General features: G+C 40.4%; 1 protein-coding gene across 1 annotated transcript in view; it reads right to left on the bottom strand.

Moving 5' to 3' along the window:
* The window catches only part of Mei1 (meiotic double-stranded break formation protein 1), an 87,639-nt gene that overhangs the window by 51,972 nt on the left and 17,236 nt on the right, over positions 1-18,431 (bottom strand). Inside the window, exons 8-12 of the mRNA XM_020168163.2 lie at positions 16,604-16,718; positions 15,205-15,321; positions 13,966-14,065; positions 13,708-13,842; positions 566-680 (exon numbers count right to left, since the gene is read on the bottom strand). Of these exons, the coding sequence (XP_020023752.2) occupies positions 566-680; positions 13,708-13,842; positions 13,966-14,065; positions 15,205-15,321; positions 16,604-16,718 (582 nt within the window). The remainder of the gene's footprint in view (positions 1-565; positions 681-13,707; positions 13,843-13,965; positions 14,066-15,204; positions 15,322-16,603; positions 16,719-18,431) is intronic.

Raw genomic sequence — 18,431 nt, 5'->3', positions numbered from 1 at the left:
CCTACCAGGAATTGTCACAATGAATCCCCCCTGTACAACAAATATATCCTAATAAAAAATGGAAAAAAAAATTTAATCCTGAAGGCCATAATCAGCATTCGGACTGACAGTATTTTTCTTCATATCTTAAGTCTGTGGACAATTAAAAACCAACAATTACAATACAATGTACACTAGTCAGATTCTTTCCAAGATTCTAAGTCATCAGTCTTAATGTTGTGAGCATGTTTACCATATCTGCTTGGATGACGTAAAAGAAACAAAATGGTTTGTAATCAGTTGGGGTACAAATATCCTAAGATTTACAAACCAAGATCAGGTCCTTGATAATTTCGGACCTTAGAAAAAAGCTGTTTAACCTCTATGACTTCAGATTCTTCATCTATCAAAATAGAGACAGTAACCTGTAAGCCTCAAGCTTCTAAAGTTAGGGGAAAAAATAGTATCATTGTAGGTGTGTGTGCATGAGGAAAAAAACCTATAAAATGGCATAAGAAGGTAAGGCAATGTGCTAATTATCTTCCCCAAAACACATTTGAGCAGGGGCAGGCTATAGTGCACTGACCAAGGACCTCCTGTTCAGTGGGATCTGGGAAAATTGTGCACACCGGTTCAACATGGCTTCAAGCAAGTCCCGCAGTGCCCTGTACTGCACAGGTGGCATGCTCTGATGGTCCTTCCTGCATCCAGAGAGAAAAGAGCAGGCTCAGAGAGAAGTAGTTTATATACAAGATCCCACTTTTGGATGATGGAGAAAGTATAGTAGTTCAGAAGATGGAGTCTTGGGCTGATAAAAATCCTTGCATGACTTCGTATACATTCCTACCCTCTGTACCCATCAGTGTCCTCATGGAGAAATGAGCTCTCTGAGAATTATTCTGAGGATCAAGTTAGTTAACGAGTGCCAGGCACTTATCACAATACTTAGCAAGCTGTTATAAACACCAGTCATGTCTATTTTCATGTTTACTAAGGACACAGAGGACTTTTTCATAGCTGAGGGCTACCAGGAACTGAAGGGACATCAAGATATGCAATGGGCACTGCTCTCAAGTAAGTGATAAGCTTTCCTGGAAAGACAGACCAGCCTTACTCTCTGTTACCTCAATCAGGAAAGCCAGAATCAATAGGTAAATGTTACTAAGATCCAGATTTTACTTCAGTACTTTCTAAAAGTCAAAACTCTGTAGAGGGGACTATCTAGGCAGAAGTGAGTTCCCCACTCTGTGAGATTATAAGCAGAGACTGGAAAACTATTTTTGGAGATTCAATCATTCTAAGTGTGGAGTAAATATACACATTTGAACCCTCATATTCTATAGACTCAAGAGGAGGAAAGAGTCATTGACTAGTCTAATTGTAAGCTCTAACAGGCCACTTTACTTAAGCAGAAATAGATGTATTACAAATTGATGCTAAATTTAAAAAATATTAAATGAATAAATGATTATTTAATTAGATATTGGTTGCCTAGGCTACTATAATAAACAACCACAAACTGGGTGCCTCAAAACAACAGAGATTTATTCTTTCAGTTCTGAAGACTAGAAGTCTACAATCAAGGTATCAGTAGGACCAAGTTCCCGCTAAAGGACCATAGGAAGAATCCTTCCTTGACTCTTCTTAGATTCTGGTGATTATCAACAATCCTTGGCATTCCTTGACTTACTGTTAGTTACACTGCTCTAATTTGTCCCTCTGTCTCATGGCTATCTTCACCCTGTGTGTGTCTGTGTTATGTCCAAATCTCCATCTCCTCATGAAGACACCAGTCATTGGATTTATAGCCTTTGCTGTATGACCCAATCTTAATGATATCAACAAAGGCCCTCTGTCCAAATAAGGCACATGCACAGGTTCTGGGTAGTCACAAATGTTGGGGAGATGCTATTCAACCCAGTATAGTAACTAAGGAACCTGTTAACCCTCATCCCTCAGTCCTTTTTGAGCACTGAGAGTGATTTGTTGGGCCTTCTAATAGTATTTTAATCAACTATATATAGTTTAAGCTTGGTTTCTCCTTTTCTTCTTAATTTTTGAAAACTCTGAATTTCTTTCTCTTTTTCTTTTTTTATTCAAGATGAGAATACTCCTGGCCTTAAGAAACCGTCCTGCCTCAGTCTCACAGGTAGCTGGGGTTGCAGGGATACACCACCACACCCTGCTGGAAGCTCTAAGTTTCTTCCCTACAGTGATTATCAAGCCCTGGTTCCGTTACCTTTTTTTTTTTTTTTTTCCAGAAGCTCTCATTTCTCATTCTTCCTTCTAGTTATGCTTCTGAGACCCTCTGAATCACTCCACCTCAAATGGTCTACCTCAGTAAACATTTTGGAAAGTTAAAGTCCAAAGTAAAATCATCCAAGGTTTAATAACTCTCCCTACCCCCATTCCATCCTTCTCCACAATTCTGACCCAAACAGCTTTCCAGCTTTTCAGGTACTATTTTTCATGTAATCTACGCTTCAACTGCCTCTTATACCCTCAGTTATCCCTTACGCTTTCCTACCCTCATGTTTCCACTAATCCTGTCCTTCTGTTGGGTCTAGAGACCTAAGGCAGATGAGTGAGTATCCCATCCCCCATGGAGGGCAATATCATTCCTACATCCTGAAGAGATGCAGGCCTGCATTCCTGCATCCTAAAGGAGAGATACAGATCTGCCACAGGGCTGATGAGCAAAATGCTCTCAAGATTGTTCCCTTCCCCCGAGAAAGGTGCTAACCAAACCAGTTCACCTGAGAAAGCCTGCGAATCCATGGCCAATGAGAAAAACCCACCTAACCCAGAGTTAGAATGTCCATAAAAACCACAGCCTTTACCTGTGCAGGAAGCCACCAGCTTCCAGACTCTGCTGCAGTTCCCTAGCTGTAGCCTTTCCTTTCTCTCTTATAAATCCTACTTTATATACAGGCTTTGGCTCATCATTCAGCTGCCTCACAAGCCAGTTCTCTGGCCTGTGAAGGCAAGGACCCTCGACATCAGCACGTAACACTTCCACAACCTACATGTCTCTCATCTCGTCTAGCACAGCTCAAAGCACCTAAGGAAAGGTGCTCTGGTTGCCCATAACACAGACCTCCTGGGAGGCTTTCTGCTCTGAATAAGAACCTCTGATTTTTTTTTTAATTATTCATATGTGCATAAATGCTTGGGTCATTTCTCCCCCTGCCCCCACCCCCTCCCTTACCACCCACTCCCCCCTCCCTCTCCCCCCTACCCCCTCAATACCCAGCAAAAACTATTTTGCCCTTATCTCTAATTTTGTTGAAGAGAGAGTATAAGCAATAATAGGAAGGAACAAGGGTTTTTGCTGGTTGAGATAAGGATAGCTATACAGGGCATTGACTCACATTGATTTCCTGTGCGTGGGTGTTACCTTCTAGGTTAATTCTTTTTGATCTAACCTTTTCTCTACTTCCTGTTCCCCTTTTCCTATTGGCCTTAGTTGCTTTTAAGGTATCTGCTTTAGTTTCTCTGCGTTAAGGGCAACAAGTGCTAACTAATTTTTTAGGTGTCTTACCTATCCTCACCCCTCCCTTGTGTGCTCTCGCTTTTATCATGTACTCAAAGTCCAATCCCCTTGTTGTGTTTGCCCTTGATCTAATGTCCACATATGAGGGAGAACATACGATTTTTGGTCTTTTGGGCCAGGCTAACCTCACTCAGAATGATGTTCTCCAATTCCATCCATTTACCAGTGAATGATAACATTTCTTTCTTCTTCATGGCTGCATAAAATTCCATTGTGTATAGATACCACATTTTCTTAATCCATTCGTCAGTGGTGGGGCATCTTGGCTGTTTCCATAACTTGGCTATTGTGAATAGTGCTGCAATAAACATGGGTGTGCAGGTGCCTCTGGAGTAACAGTCTTTTGGGTATATCCCCAAGAGTGGTATTGCTGGATCAAATGGTAGATCGATGTCCAGCTTTTTAAGTAGCCTCCAAATTTTTTTCCAGAGTGGTTGTACTAGTTTACATTCCCACCAAAAGTGTAAGAGGGTTCCTTTTTCCCCGTATCCTCGCCAACACCTGGTGGTGGTGGTGTTGCTGATGATGGCTATTCTAACAGGGGTGAGGTGGAATCTTAGTGTGGTTTTAATTTGCATTTCCTTTGTTGCTAGAGATGGTGAGCATTTTTTCATGTGTTTTTTGGCCATTTGAATTTCTTCTTTTGAGAAAGTTCTGTTTAGTTCACTTGCCCATTTCTTTATTGGTTCATTAGTTTTAGGAGAATTTAGTTTTTTAAGTTCCCTGTATATTCTGGTTATCAGTCCTTTGTCTGATGTGTAGCTGGCAAATATTTTCCCCCACTCTGTGGGTGTTCTCTTCAGTTTAGAGACCATTTCTTTTGATGAACAGAAGCTTTTTAGTTTTATGAGGTCCCATTTATCTATGCTATCTCTTAGTTGCCGTGCAGCTGGGGTTCCGTTGAGAAAGTTCTTACCTATACCTACTAACTCCAGAGTATTTCCTATTCTTTCCTGTATCAACTTTAGAGTTTGTGGTCTGATATAAAGATCCTTGATCCATTTTGAGTTAATCTTGGTATAGGGTGATATACATGGATCTAGTTTCAGTTTTTTGCAGACTGCTAACCAGTTTTCCCAGCAGTTTTTGTTGAAGAGGCTGCTATTTCTCCATCGTATATTTTTAGCTCCTTTGTCAAAGACAAGTTGGTTATAGTTGTGTGGCTTCATATCTGGGTCCTCTATTCTGTTCCACTGGTCTTCATGTCTGTTTTTGTACCAGTACCATGCTGTTTTTATTGTTATTGCTTTGTAATATAGTTTGAAGTCAGGTATTGTGATACCTCCAGCATTGTTCTTTTGACTGAGTATTGCCTTGGCTATTCGTGGCTTCCTGTGTTTCCATATAAATTTCACAGTAGATTTTTCGATCTCTTTAATGAATGTCATTGGAATTTTGATGGGAATTGCATTGAACATATACATTACTTTTGGGAATATCGACATTTTTACTATGTTGATTCTACCAATCCATGAGCATGGGAGATCTCTCCACTTTCTATAGTCTTCCTCAATCTCTTTCTTCAGAAGTTTATAGTTTTCCTTGTAGAAGTCTTTCACATCTATTATTAGGTTTACACCTAGGTATTTGATTTTTTTTTTTTGAGGCTATTGTAAATGGAATTGTTTTCATACATTCTTTTTCAGTTTGCTCATTGTTAGTGTATAGAAATGCTAATGATTTTTCTATGTTGATTTTATATCCTGCTACCTTGCTATAGCTATTGATGATGTCTAGAAGCTTCTGAGTAGAGTTTTTTGGGTCTTTAAGGTATAGGATCATTTCGTCTGCAAATAGGGGTATTTTGACAGTTTCTTTATCTATTTGTATTCCTTTTATTCCTTCTTCTTGCCTAATTGCTCTGGCTAGGAATTCCAGTACTATGTTGAATAGGAGTGGAGATAGTGGGCATCCTTGTCTGGTTCCTGATTTTAGAGGGAATGGTTTCAGTTTTTCTCCGTTAAATATAATGCTGGCTGTAGGTTTGTCATATATAGCTTTTATAATGTTGAGGTACTTTCCTTCTATTCCTAGTTTTCTTAGAGCTTTTATCATGAAATGGTGTTGGATCTTATCAAAGACTTTTTCTGCATCTATTGAGATGATCAAGTGGTTTTTGCCTTTGCTTCTGTTAATGTGGCTTATTACGTTTATTGATTTTCATATGTTGAACCACCCCTGCATCCCTGGGATGAAGCCTACTTGGTTGTGGTGAATAATCTTTTTGATGTGTTGTTGAATTCGGTTTGCCATTATTTTGTTGAGGATTTTTGCGTCAATGTTCATTAAGGAGATTGGCCTATAGTTCTCCTTTTTGGAGGTGTCTTTGCCTGGTTTTGGGATAAGTGTAATACTAGCTTCATAAAATGCGTTTGGCAGTTTTCCTTCCCTTTCTATTTCGTGGAACAGTTTAAGGAGGGTTGGTATCAGTTCTTCTTTAAAGGTCTGATAGAATTCAGCAGAGAATCCATCAGGTCCTGGACTTTTCTTTTTGGGGAGACTCTTGATTGCTGCTTCAATTTCATTTTGTGTTATAGGTCTATTCAGGTGATTAATTTCCTCTTGGTTCAGTTTTGGATGGTCATATGTATGTAGAAATCTGTCCATTTCTTTAAGATTTTCAAATTTATTTGAATATAGGTTCTCAAAGTAGTCTCTGATGATTTCCTGGACTTCCATGGTGTTTGTTGTTATCTCCCCTTTTGCATTCCTGATTCTACTAATTTGGGTTTTTTTTCTCCTCATTTTAGTCAGGTTTGCCAGGGGTCTATCGATCTTGTTTATTTTTTCAAAGAACCAACTTTTGTTTCATTAATTCTTTGTATGGTTTTTTCATTTCTATTTCGTTGATTTCAGCTCTTATTTTTATTATTTCACTCCTTCTATTTGTTTTGGGATTTGCTTGTTCTTGTTTTTCTAGGAGTTTGAGATGTATCATTAGGTCATTGATTTGGGATCTTTCAGTCTTTTTAATATACGCACTCATGGCTATAAACTTTCCTCTCAGGACTGCCTTAGCTGTGTCCCATAGGTTCCAGTAGGTTGTGTTTTCATTTTCATTGACTTCCAGGAACTTTTTAATTTCCTCTTTTATTTCATTGATGATCCATTCTTCATTAAGTAATGAGTTATTTAGTTTCTGGCTGTTTGCATGTTTTTTGTCTTTACTTTTGTTGTTGAGTTCTACTTTTACTGCATTGTGATCAGATAGTATGCACGGTATAATTTCTATTTTCTTATATTTGCTGAGACTTGCTTTGTGCTCTAGGATATGATCTATTTTGGAGAAGGTTCCATGGGCTGCTGAGAAGAATGTATATTGTGTAGAAGTTGGATGAAATGTTCTGTAGATATCAACTAGGTCCATTTGATCTATTGCATATTTTAGATCTTGGATTTCTTTATTGATTTTTTGTTTGGATGACTTATCTATTGATGATAATGGGGTGTTAAACTCTCCCACAACCACTGTGTTGGCGTTTATATATGCTTTTAGGTCTTTCAGGGTATGTTTGATGAAATTGGGTGCGTTGACATTGGGTGCATACAGGTTGATAATTATTATTTCCTTTTGGTCTATTTCCCCTTTTATTAGTATGGAATGTCCTTCTTTATCTCATTTGATCAATGTAGGTTTGAAGTCTACTTTGTCAGAGATAAGTATTGCTACTCCTGCCTGTTTTCGGGGGCCATTGGCTTGGTAAATCTTCTTCCAGCCTTTCATCCTTAGCCTATGCTTATTTCTGTCAGTGAGATGGGTCTCCTGTAAGCAACAAATTGTTGGATCTTCCTTTTTAATCCATTTCATCAAGCGGCCTTTTGATGGGTGAATTAAGTCCGTTAACATTAAGTGTTAGATTGATAGATATGTGGTGATTCCTGTCATTTAGTTTTCTTAGTTGTTTGAAGGTTTGATTGTGTGTACCTAAGTTGAGGTTACTCTCTACTGTCTTGCTTTTTCTTTTCCTGTGGTTTGGTGCTGCCTGCCTTTTCATGGTTAAGTTGGGTGTCACTTTCTGTGTGCAGAATCCCTTGAAGAATCCTTTGTAGTGGTAGCTTTGTGGTCACATATTGTTTCAGTTTCTGCTTATCATGGAAGACTTTTATTGCTCCATCTATTTTGAATGATAGTTTTGCTGGGTAGAGTATCCTGGGGTTGAAGTTATTTTCATTCAGTGCCCGGAAGATCTCACCCCACGCTCTTCTTGCTTTTAATGTTTCTGTTGAGAAGTCTGCTGTGATTTTAATGGGTTTACCTTTGTATGTTACTTGTTTTTTCTCTCTTACAGCCTTCAATATTCTTTCCTTAGTTTCTGAACTTGTTGTTTTAATGGTGATATGTCGTGGGGTAGTTCTATTTTGATCTGGTCTGTTTGGTGTCCTGGAGGCCTCTTGCATCTGGATGGGAATATCTTTCTCTAGATTTGGGAAATTTTCCATTATTATTTTGTTAAATATATTATGCATTCCCTTCGCTTGCACCTCTTCTCCTTCTTCGATGCCCATGATTCTCAAGTTTGGTCTTTTGATGGAGTCGGTGAGTTCTTGCATTTTCTTTTCACAGATCTTGAGCTGTTTAATTAATAGTTCTTTGGTTTTTCCTTTAATTACCATTTCATCTTCAAGTTCTGAGATTCTGTCTTCTGTTTGTTCTATTCTGCTGGATTGGCCTTCCGTTTTGTTTTGCAGTTCTGTTTCATTCTTTTTTCTAAGGTTTTCCATATCCTGGCTGGTTTCCTCTTTAATATTGTCTATTTTCGTCCTGAGTTCATTTGTCTGTTTATTCATCGTATTCTCTCTTTCACTTTGGTGTTTATACAGTGCTTCTATGGTTTCCTTTATTTCTTCTTTTGCTTTTTCAAATTCTCTATTTTTGTTGTCTTGGAATTTCTTGAGTGTCTCCTGTACATTTTGGTTGACCCTATCCAGTATCATCTCTATAAAATTCTCATTGAGTACCTGTAGTACGTCTTCTTTTAAATTATTCTTGTGGGCTTCATTGGGTCCTTTGGCATAGTTTATCTTCATTTTGTTGGAGTCTGGATCTGAGTACCTGTTTTCTTCATTCCCCTCTGGTTCTTGTACTAATTTTTTGCTGTGGGGAAACTGGTTTCCCTGTTTTTTCTGTCTTCCCGTCATTGTCTTTGGTGTTGTTACTGTCCCTGTACTGTGTGCAATTAAGTATTTTCTAGCTTGTAATAATAACAATGGTAATATTTAGAATGGAAGGGTGAGCTGAGATGGAAAGCAAGAAGTTAAAGAAATGGGAAAAACAAATACACAGACTGGAAGGAGAAAACAGAACAAGGTATCAGACAAGAAGGTTTCAAAGGTATATACAGGGAGCTTTAGTGTACTAATCGACAGTAAGCTTAACAGACATTGGAGAGACAGAGAGAGGATTGAAAATCAAAAATAAAAAAAATAAAGATAAGAATAAAAATAAAAAATAAGTAAATGAAAGAAAAATCTATATATATAAATGTATTAAAATAAAATGAAAAAATAGAAAATTAAAAAAATCCAAAAAAACCAAAAAACCTCCAAGTTCAAATGCAATGAAGTTTCAGTCTTAATAATTTGGGTGTCCGTCTCAGCCTCCAATCCTGGAGATGGTGCCTCAGATGTTGTTCTGTAGTTGTCTCATCAAAGGGGACGCATAAAGTAGAACAAAACTACACACACATGCACAAAAAAAACCCCACCAAGTGTCCCAAGTTCAAATGCAATACAGTTTCAGTAAGTTTTTCAGCTTGCAGGTGTAATTTGGTTGTTCTCTCATCAAACGTAGGGAGACAAAGAAAAAAAAGGGTCTGGAGACAGTTCTGAGAGTAGTATCTGCAGCTGTGGCTTGCCTGCCCGCTGCTGTCAGCCTGCTATTGCTGGAGGCGTTATTTATGCAGATCTCAGGGGTGAGCTTAGCACTCACCTGGCCCTGCAGGCTTTGTTTACTCAGATTTTCCTCTGCGTAAGCCTCTACTACAAGCTTTCCCCTTTCCAAGCACACTGGGAAAAGTGACACTGCACCCGCGTTGTCAGGCCTGCATGTTTATTTACAGTTCATGCGGGAGGTGGGTCTTCCCACCTCTCCCGTGCAGTTTTCCTCCCACCGCCACTTTCACAAGCTTTCCTGTTCCTGATTACTGGGTGGTGCTGCTGCTCCTGCCAGCCGCCATGTTTGTTTACAGTTCACGTGGGAAGTGGTCTTCCCTCCTTTCCTGCGGAGTTTTCCTCCCTCCGCCACTCTCACAAACTTTCCCGCTCCTGGTTGCTGGGAGCACACCCCCTCTCCCACCAGAGGCTCTCCGGCCAGGCCGGCTTGTTTATTTACAGTCCCAGGAAGGATTCCCTTCCCCCAATCTTTGGCACTCAGTGCACCCCACCCTCTTTCCCGAGTGTCTTTATTGCTCTTATTGCATATTACTCAGTTTCTCTTTTTTCCCCGGGTGGAGGTTGGTCTGTCCAGGGGGCTATGCTGCTCTGGCCCAGGCTTGTCTGTGGGAGTACCGCATACCGTGAAGCTCACCTGGTCTGCATCTTCCCAAGCTGTCTGGGCACTGGCGACTGGCGGCCCCGGGGCCCTCCTGGTTTCTCCGTTTAACATGAAGTGGAGATTATCTGTGCCAGCTGGAGGTGTGGAGGGGTCAAAGTTATGCCTCTTCTCAGTGATTATGCCTGCAAAGTGTGTCTCCAGCGTCTCTCCAAGATTTCACTATAGGAGGCTCACTTCTGCTTCCTCCCTCTAGCCGCCATCTTGGAATCCCCCAGTTTGTATTTCCATTAGGGCAGCAAAAGACAGTAATAAGGGGGTAGGAGAGAGAGTTGTATATTGATTAATTCTTCTTGATCTAACCTTTTCTCTAGTTCCTGGTCCCCTTCTCCTATTGGCCTCAGTTGCCTTTAAGGTATCTGCTTTAGTTTCTCTGCATTGAGGGCAACAAATGCTAGCTAATTTTTCAGGTGTCTTACCTATCCTCATATCTCCCTTGTGTGCTCTCGCTTTTATCATGTGCTCAAAGTCCAATCCCCAAGTCCAATTGCCCTTGATCTAATGTCCGCATATGAGGGAGAACATATGATTTTTGGTCTTTTGGGCCAGGCTAACCTCACTCAGAATGATGTTCTCCAATTCCATCCATTTACCAGTGAATGATAAAATTTTGTTCTCTTTCATGGCTGCATAAAATTCCATTGTGTACAGATACCACATTTTCTTGATCCATTCGTCAGTGGTGGGGCATCTTGGCTGTTTCCATAACTTGGCTATTGTGAATAGTGCCGCAATAAACATGGGTGTGCAGGTGCCTCTGGAGTAACCTGTGTCACAGTCTTTTGGGTATATCCCCAAGAGTGGTATTGCTGGATCAAATGGTATCATCAATGAAGAACCTCTGATTGACACCACTTTTATTCTATTTTGGTACCCTATTGGTTTATTCATTTCACTCAACACTGGGATTCATGCCTCAACATTTAGACATTCAGATCCAGGGAAGACAAAGGGGAAGGGAAGCCCAACTAAAGTCATTATAATGTAAATGCTGTTTTTCCTTTCATTTTTAGAATGAACCTGGAGTCAAATCACAAAGACTTAAATATGGTTACAGAAGAAACTGTAGGTTTCAATAACCTTTACAATGTAAACGTAAAGGTACAGCTGAGTAATCTTGAGAAATAGAGGGTGGAAGGAGAGGGGAAAGAAAAAGAATGGGAGTCCAAAGATACTGCTTCAAATTGAGGGAACAGAAAGTACAAGCTTTGGACTGGAAGTGTGGCTAAAGCAGTAGAGTGCCTACTTTGCAAGTGTGAAGCCCTGAGTTCAAACTCCAATCCCACCAAAAAAAGAAAGAAAAAAGAAAGTACAAGCTTTAAATACATTATTTAAAGGCTTGAGGACAAAATATTAACTAGCAAAAATGCCAAGGTGGAGAGAAGAAGAAAAATGTGAGCTAATTAAATCTTGATCTTTCTTACTAGTGAATCAATGAATAATGCCTTAAATTGACAAATAAACAAATAGTATGCCAGGCATGGTATTTCCAGCATCCAGGAAGTGAGGCAAGAGGACTGCGAGTTTGAGGCTAGCCTGCTCTACATAGTAAGACCCTGTTTCAAAAAAAAAAGCATTATAAATATATTGTTTAGATTTAAGGAGATAATCACCAGAACTTAAAAAAACAAAGTGAGTTTAAAATTTGTTTCCTTTAGGAAGTGGAGACAGAATTAAAGAGCTGTTTCTTTTCATTATAAACCCTCTGTACTGGACTGGAGTTGTGGCTCAAGTGGTGAGTGCTTGCCTAGCCTACCAAGTGAAAGGCCCTGAGTTCAAGTCCTAGTACTGTAAATAAAACCAAAACCAAACAAACAAAAGAGTACTATTTAATTCTATTATTTGAATGTATTACTTTGCTAGAAATGTAAGAGAAAACATGGAAACAAAATAAAAGTTGAAAAAGCAAGGTAACAAAATAAACATAGGTTTCCCTGGTTATTTTTTAATTAAGGTTTCAATATCTTGCTACAGAATAACTTCCCATCTCACCATCAGTTGTAACGTGTTTTATTCATATATTGACAATCTATTAAATAAAAAAAACCTATATTTTAGTTGGGGAGGAAGGAGATAAAAACAAATGAATAAACAAGAACTCCTAAGTGTTTTGTAGGTGCTACAGCAGGTTGACAGGTCAGTTAGCGAAGGAGGCTCTGATGAGACTTGAACAATATGAAGAAGCCAGTCATATTAAGGTTGCAGGGAAGTGTACTTTAGGCAGAAGGAACAATTAGTAGAAAGGTCCAACAGCGAGAATAAGTTTGGTATGTTCAAGAAACAGAAAAAAGAGGGCTGGGCATGGTGGCACTACCTATCTCAGCTACTTGGGAGGCAGAGATAGGAATATCAAACTTCAAGGCCAAGTCCAGGCAAAAAAGTTACGCAAGATGATATCTCAAGAACAAGTAGGGATGGTGCTAGTGGCTCATGCCAGTCATCATAGCTACTCAGGAGTATCGCAATTAGAAGCCAGCCCAGGCAAATAGTTCATGAGACCCTATCCTGAAAAATACCCACCCAAAAATGGGCTGGCTGAGTGGCTCAAGTGATAGAGTGCCTGCCTAGCAAGAATGAAGCCCTGAGTTCAAATTCTATTACCACCCCGAAAAATAAAAAAGAACAAGCCAGGTAAAATGGTACATAGCTGTAATCCCAAGTACAAAATAGCAACTTAAAAAGGAGACTATGAAGGAAAATGAACACTTCAATGAAACTCCCCTCAGAGAGATAAACTCATACCCATGAAATAAATATGGAATAAAATGCTATAAAAAAATAAGCTGGACCAAGCGCCAGTGACTCACACCTGTAATCCTAGCTACTCAGGCGGCAGAGATAAGGAGGATCATGGTTTGAAGCTAGCCCAGGCAAATAATCTATAAGACCCTATCTTGAAAAAACCCATCACAAAAAAAGGGCGGGGGAGGATGGTGGAATGGCTTAAGGTGTAGGCCCTGAGTTCAAGCCCCAGTACTGCAAATAATAATAATAATAATAAGCTGACCAGGCACCAGTGACTCACACCTGTAATCCTAGCTACTCAGGAGGCAGAGATCAGGAGGATCACAGTTTGAAGCCAGTGCAGGCAAATAGTTCCAAAGATCCTATCTCAAACAAAAACCCATCACAAAAAAGGGCTGTTGGAGTGGCTCAAATACTAAGAGCAAGTACCTAGTAAGTGTAAGGCCCAGAGTTCAAACCCCAGTGCTGCCAAAAAAAAAAAAGAGTCCGACATGATGGTACACACACCTGTAATCCCAGCACTCAGTAGGCTGAGGCGGGAGGATTGTTGAGTTTTGAGGCAACCTAAGGCTACATAGCGAGACCTTATCTCAAAAAACAAACATGTAGAGAATTGGAAAGAGCTCTTCCAAATTAAAAAATAGTATGGTCAATAAAATCGCCTAGTTAGTAGATAGTGACAAAAAGATGAAAAACTGTCAAACAAAATTAGATAACCAATTTAAGATGTCCAACATCTTAATGGCAGTTCCAGAGAAAACAGAATTAATACAGCAGAGAAAAGAACTAATTAAAGAAAACATCCTGGGAAGCTACCTGGTCTTGACAGGCCCTCAGGTAGATTCAGGGGTGGAAAGTTCAGCCTACTAGGGTCTCTCACCTCAGGAAAGCAGAAATGGCCTTCACTGCCTCAGTAGCTACCTCCAGCACAGGGCTGCTCACTGCCTCTTGGAGGGCACGGCCAGCATCTCCACACATGGCTGAGCTTGTAAACAGCCTGATTTCTTCTGGCTGCCTAGGAAATGGTAGACAAGAAATCAGTATGTAAACTCCTATCCTGGCCCCACCAGGAATAAAGACGCACTTTTCCTTCACCAGTCTGGCCTCTACAGGTCTGATGTTCTCTCACTTTGCTCACCGAGTCAGGATCTCAGCAAACAACAGCAGGCCCTGCTTGTGCAGCTCTGTGTTGGTCATCTTCAGGCTTCCCTGTAGGCTCCTGACCACCGCCTCGATCCCTACTCAGGATGACATGCCACAAGCCAGGGATCAGTGATCTGTAGTTCCTTCACTGCCCAACCAGGAGAGGTGACACACTCTGATTAGCACCTACTCTCTGGAAGCCCTCATGGAGTAACCCTGACAAGGTTTAGCTGATGAGATCTAAATGTTGAGATCTTCAAGGGAAGGCCTTCATCTGATTCATCTCTGTCTCCCCTACACACAGCACAAGACACAGCACAGGCGCAGACACATGAGGTATTTAGGAACTGATCAAGCCATGTCTTCCCCACTTGGCACACTCCTATTCCTCCTTAAAGAATCAGGTTGACCCGGGCACTGGTGGCTCATTCCTATAATCCTAGCTATTTAGGAGGCAGAGATCAGGAGTATTTTGCAGTTTGAAATCAGGCCAGGCAAACAGTTTGCATGATCCTACCTCAAAAAACCCATCACAAAAAAAGGGCTAGTGGAGTGGCTCAAGGTGTAGGCCCTGAGTTCAAACCCCAGTAATGAAAAAAAAAAAGAATCAGTTGAATCTCTGCTCTTCCATAAAGTCTTCCCTGATCCACTCAGGCAGAACTGTGACTTCCCCTGAGCAATTTGTGCTTCACTTTAGGAGTGAGAATCAGCTTGTGTTGAAATTGTCTGTTTAACCTCTTTCCCATTGGTGAGGGCAAGCACCATGTCATATGTATTTCTAAATCTCTAGGTCCCAGTCTGGTGCCTGGCACAGACTAGAAACATAGAATACAAAATGATTAAATGCTTCCATTCTAAAAGTCCAGACATAACACAAAAAAAATCCTAGAAGAAAGGATCATCAGGATGGAAAGGGAAGGGATGGTTCCAAGAGACTTTTAAGGAATGAATCAACAAAATTCAGAGACTGCATATCACTGTTTGGAATTACACTTAGCATGTAACTGGAATTCATTCAGAGGCTAATAGGAGTGCCCTGTCCTTGCTGAAGAGTCTAAACATGTATACTTCTGCTAATCAGTGTACAGCAGAATCATATGCTTACATACGGAATCTGGTAATGAGTTTGAGCTGACAGAAATGTCCAGAACCCAGTGCTCTTTCTCCCAAGGTGAAGGCCAGCCCCCCATCACTGCTGCTGCCAGGCCGAGAGCACAGAACCTGCACTACCAACCATATACTGTGTGGCACTTGGAAAAGAAGAGTGGCTCTTCTGCCAAGAGTATCAAGCAGTTGTAGCTGGACCAGATGAGCACTTCGCTGGAAGAAGAAAGATTCTCAAAGAGGAACTCTAGCCAAACAAAAGAGAAAATAATAAATGACTGCTAGAATATCATGTTCCTTTAACTGATGTATATATTCAGCATCTTTTTCCTATTACATGATCTGTTCATATACCTTCTCTATGAGACATCAATTCATAGATGAACCTGGAAAGTATCCTCAGTATTCTAAACTCATTTTTAACAGATGGGGAAACTGAAACCCAGAATGACAAGTTTATGGCAGAGGTGGGACTGAAACTTGGGTCTCCTAATTCCCAGAATGGGCAACAGAAAAAAGAATTTTTAGAGTCAGAGAGATTTAATTTTGTATCCCATCTCTGTCAATGACTACCCTTGTTAATTTGAGCCAGTTATTTTTCCTCTCTGAGTCCCAATTCTCCTCAATAATCATAATCCCCCAAATTATTTACATTCCTACTCTCCCACATCTCCTATAGAAAAAGGGTTATATAAACATATTGGGCTGGTGGATAACTGCACTATATGACCGTTCCATGCACAAAATAAATTTGTATTTTTTCTCCCCCCAAAAATCAATTCCCTTATCTACACATTTTTTCTTTTGTATGTGCATTCATTATTTTTATTTTTTATTCCCTTTTTTATTATTGTTATATTGGGGGTACACTGTGATATTTACCAAAGTTCTTACAATATATTATAGTTGAATTCACCCCCTCCATCATTCTCTTTTATCCTTCCTCTATTCTTGGAATAGTTTCAACAGGTCTCAGTTTTCCATTTCATACATGAATACATAATATTTCCACCATATTCAATTCCCTTATCTATAAAATAACAAAGATTGGCTGGGGATATATAGCTCATTGGTAGAGTACCTGCTTAGTATGTGCAAGGCCTCTGAAACCCTGCTCCACAAAAAATAAAAGAATAAAACAACAAAGACAAAGAACTAAATGTGATATTATTTGCAAGCAATTCCGTGTGTGTTTCTTGGCTCCTAATAGCTCAGGGAGAAACATTAACTCCTTTTGCCTTCCTGGTCTGCAGGTGTTTCTGCTACCCCACACTACATTTTTATTCATAGAAAGCCAAATAAATGGCAAAGGTCAGTAACAAATTAGTCAAATCCATATAAGAAATCTGTAGCAAGAGGATTCAGATGTTATGAGCCTACTTCACATACAACTGACTCTGTCCTCACCCCATCCCTCCAATGTGAGTTATTAAAGTTCCCCTGACAGGGTGGCTGCTGCTGCTACAATCCCCAAGGCTCTAGTCAGAAATCTTAGGTCCTGAGAAGAAAAGATTAAAAGGCCCACTTACCTGGAATGTCAGCATGGATGAAGGCTGAAGCATGCTTCACTGGGGAGTGGACCAACACTGCAGTTATGCAGTGGGAACTGGCCACCTGCAAGGTCTCATCTCTGGAGAGAAGAAGCTGGAGAAATCGGCAGCAAAAAGTATCCTGGTCACAGTAATGACAGGACCAAAGGATCTGACCTGAGTGCTTCAGAGCAGGAGCTCAATTCATTTCTGACACTCCTGTACTGCACCATGCCACGCACAAGGTCAGTGCCAGGGGGAGCAGTTATGCATTATTGAAAGAAGTCTTTGTGAACAGTGCAGGTAAGAAACAGAATGCAAGAACACAACGAAAAACCCACCAGTGGCACTCAACAAACAATAAAACCACCACCAAGCAGTATGCAGGCCTTCATTAGCAAAAGTATTTTCATATCCCTCATTTGCTATTTATTTATTTATTCATTCATCTATCTATTTATTGGTGGGAGTGGAGTCTGAACTCAGGGATTCATGCTTACAAGCAGGCACTCTACCACTCGAGTCACACCTCCACTCCATTTTGCTCTGGTTATTTTGGAGATGAGTCTTGTGAAGTATCTGCAGGGCTGGCAACCTTTTACTATAATAAGTCACTGCCATGAATATTATTATACACCAAGTCCTGTGTATTGTCAACAAATCATCAAACTTCACTGTAGTTTTGGGTTAAGTTACTCCAGGCCTAGCTAGCTGAAAAGTAGCAAAGGTAAGAAAGAAACCCAGGTCAGGCAAGTCCAAGTCTAGGAGTCTTGCCCGCACCAAATTTTATTTTATTCTATTTTTGTGGGACTGGGTTTTGAACTCAGGGCTTCATACTTGCAAAGCAATACTCTACCACTTAAGCCATGTTTCCAGTCCATTTTGCTGTGGTTATTTTGGAGATGGGGGGGTCTCACAAACTATTTCCCTAACTGCTATCCTCCCAATCTTAGCCTCTCAAGTAACTAAAATTATAGGCATGAGCCACCAGTACCCAGCTCAAAATTTTTTTTTTCCTAGGTTCACTCTAAGTTTTTAGGGACAAGGTCTCACATACAGGTGAGACTGGCCCAGACTAGCCTCAAACTCACAAGATTCCTACTTCAACTTCCCAAGTACCAGGATTATAGGCGTGCACCACCTGGCATGCCAGGCTTATCCTATCAAAATTTTAGATCTACTCAAACATATCAATAAATTTCTTAGCACTCTGAATAATATCAAAATTCCTGCTGGACACCAGAGCCATTAGGAGGACCTGTAATACTTTTAGAAATCAAGAACAGTTAGCTGCAACTACAGGTTTTAAGTATAATAGAAACTGACCACTTGAGCCTAGAATGGTGACACATCTCTATAATCCCTGCTACTTGGGAGTGAGAAGCAGGAGTACTTCAAAATCAAGGTCAGCCTGGGCAAAGTTAGTAGACCTTATCTCAGAAAAAAAAGATAAAATTAAAGTGCTGAGTATTAGCAATAATGGCGCCAATAGGTTTCAGTTCTTATTGCACCCTTAAGCTTCTGTTTTCCTGGGTCATGGTCCTGCCTCCCAGGGTCACAGTCCTGCCTCAAGTCTAGCTTGAATCCTCCTTCTGCTCCAACCTCCAATCAGCATGAACCATAAGATCCTAACCAATCAGATCATGCTGAGTCCCACTGAGGGGTATTTAAGCCCTTGCCCTTCCTGCCTCTCTCTCTCTCTCTCCCACTCGGCAATAAAGAATTTCTTGGCCAGATCACTCCTCTCCACGTGGTCACTTTTGGGGCCCACATTTCCAACACTGGGGGCATGATTCGAGAGGTACAGCACTTGCTTGCATGTTTAAGA

Source organism: Castor canadensis, chromosome 8 (genome assembly GCF_047511655.1).
Source record: "Castor canadensis chromosome 8, mCasCan1.hap1v2, whole genome shotgun sequence".
In the NCBI taxonomy this organism is placed as follows: Eukaryota; Metazoa; Chordata; class Mammalia; order Rodentia; family Castoridae; genus Castor; species Castor canadensis.
The sequence above is the reverse complement of the archived record's forward strand: the minus strand, read 5'-3'. Positions and strand labels throughout refer to the sequence as shown.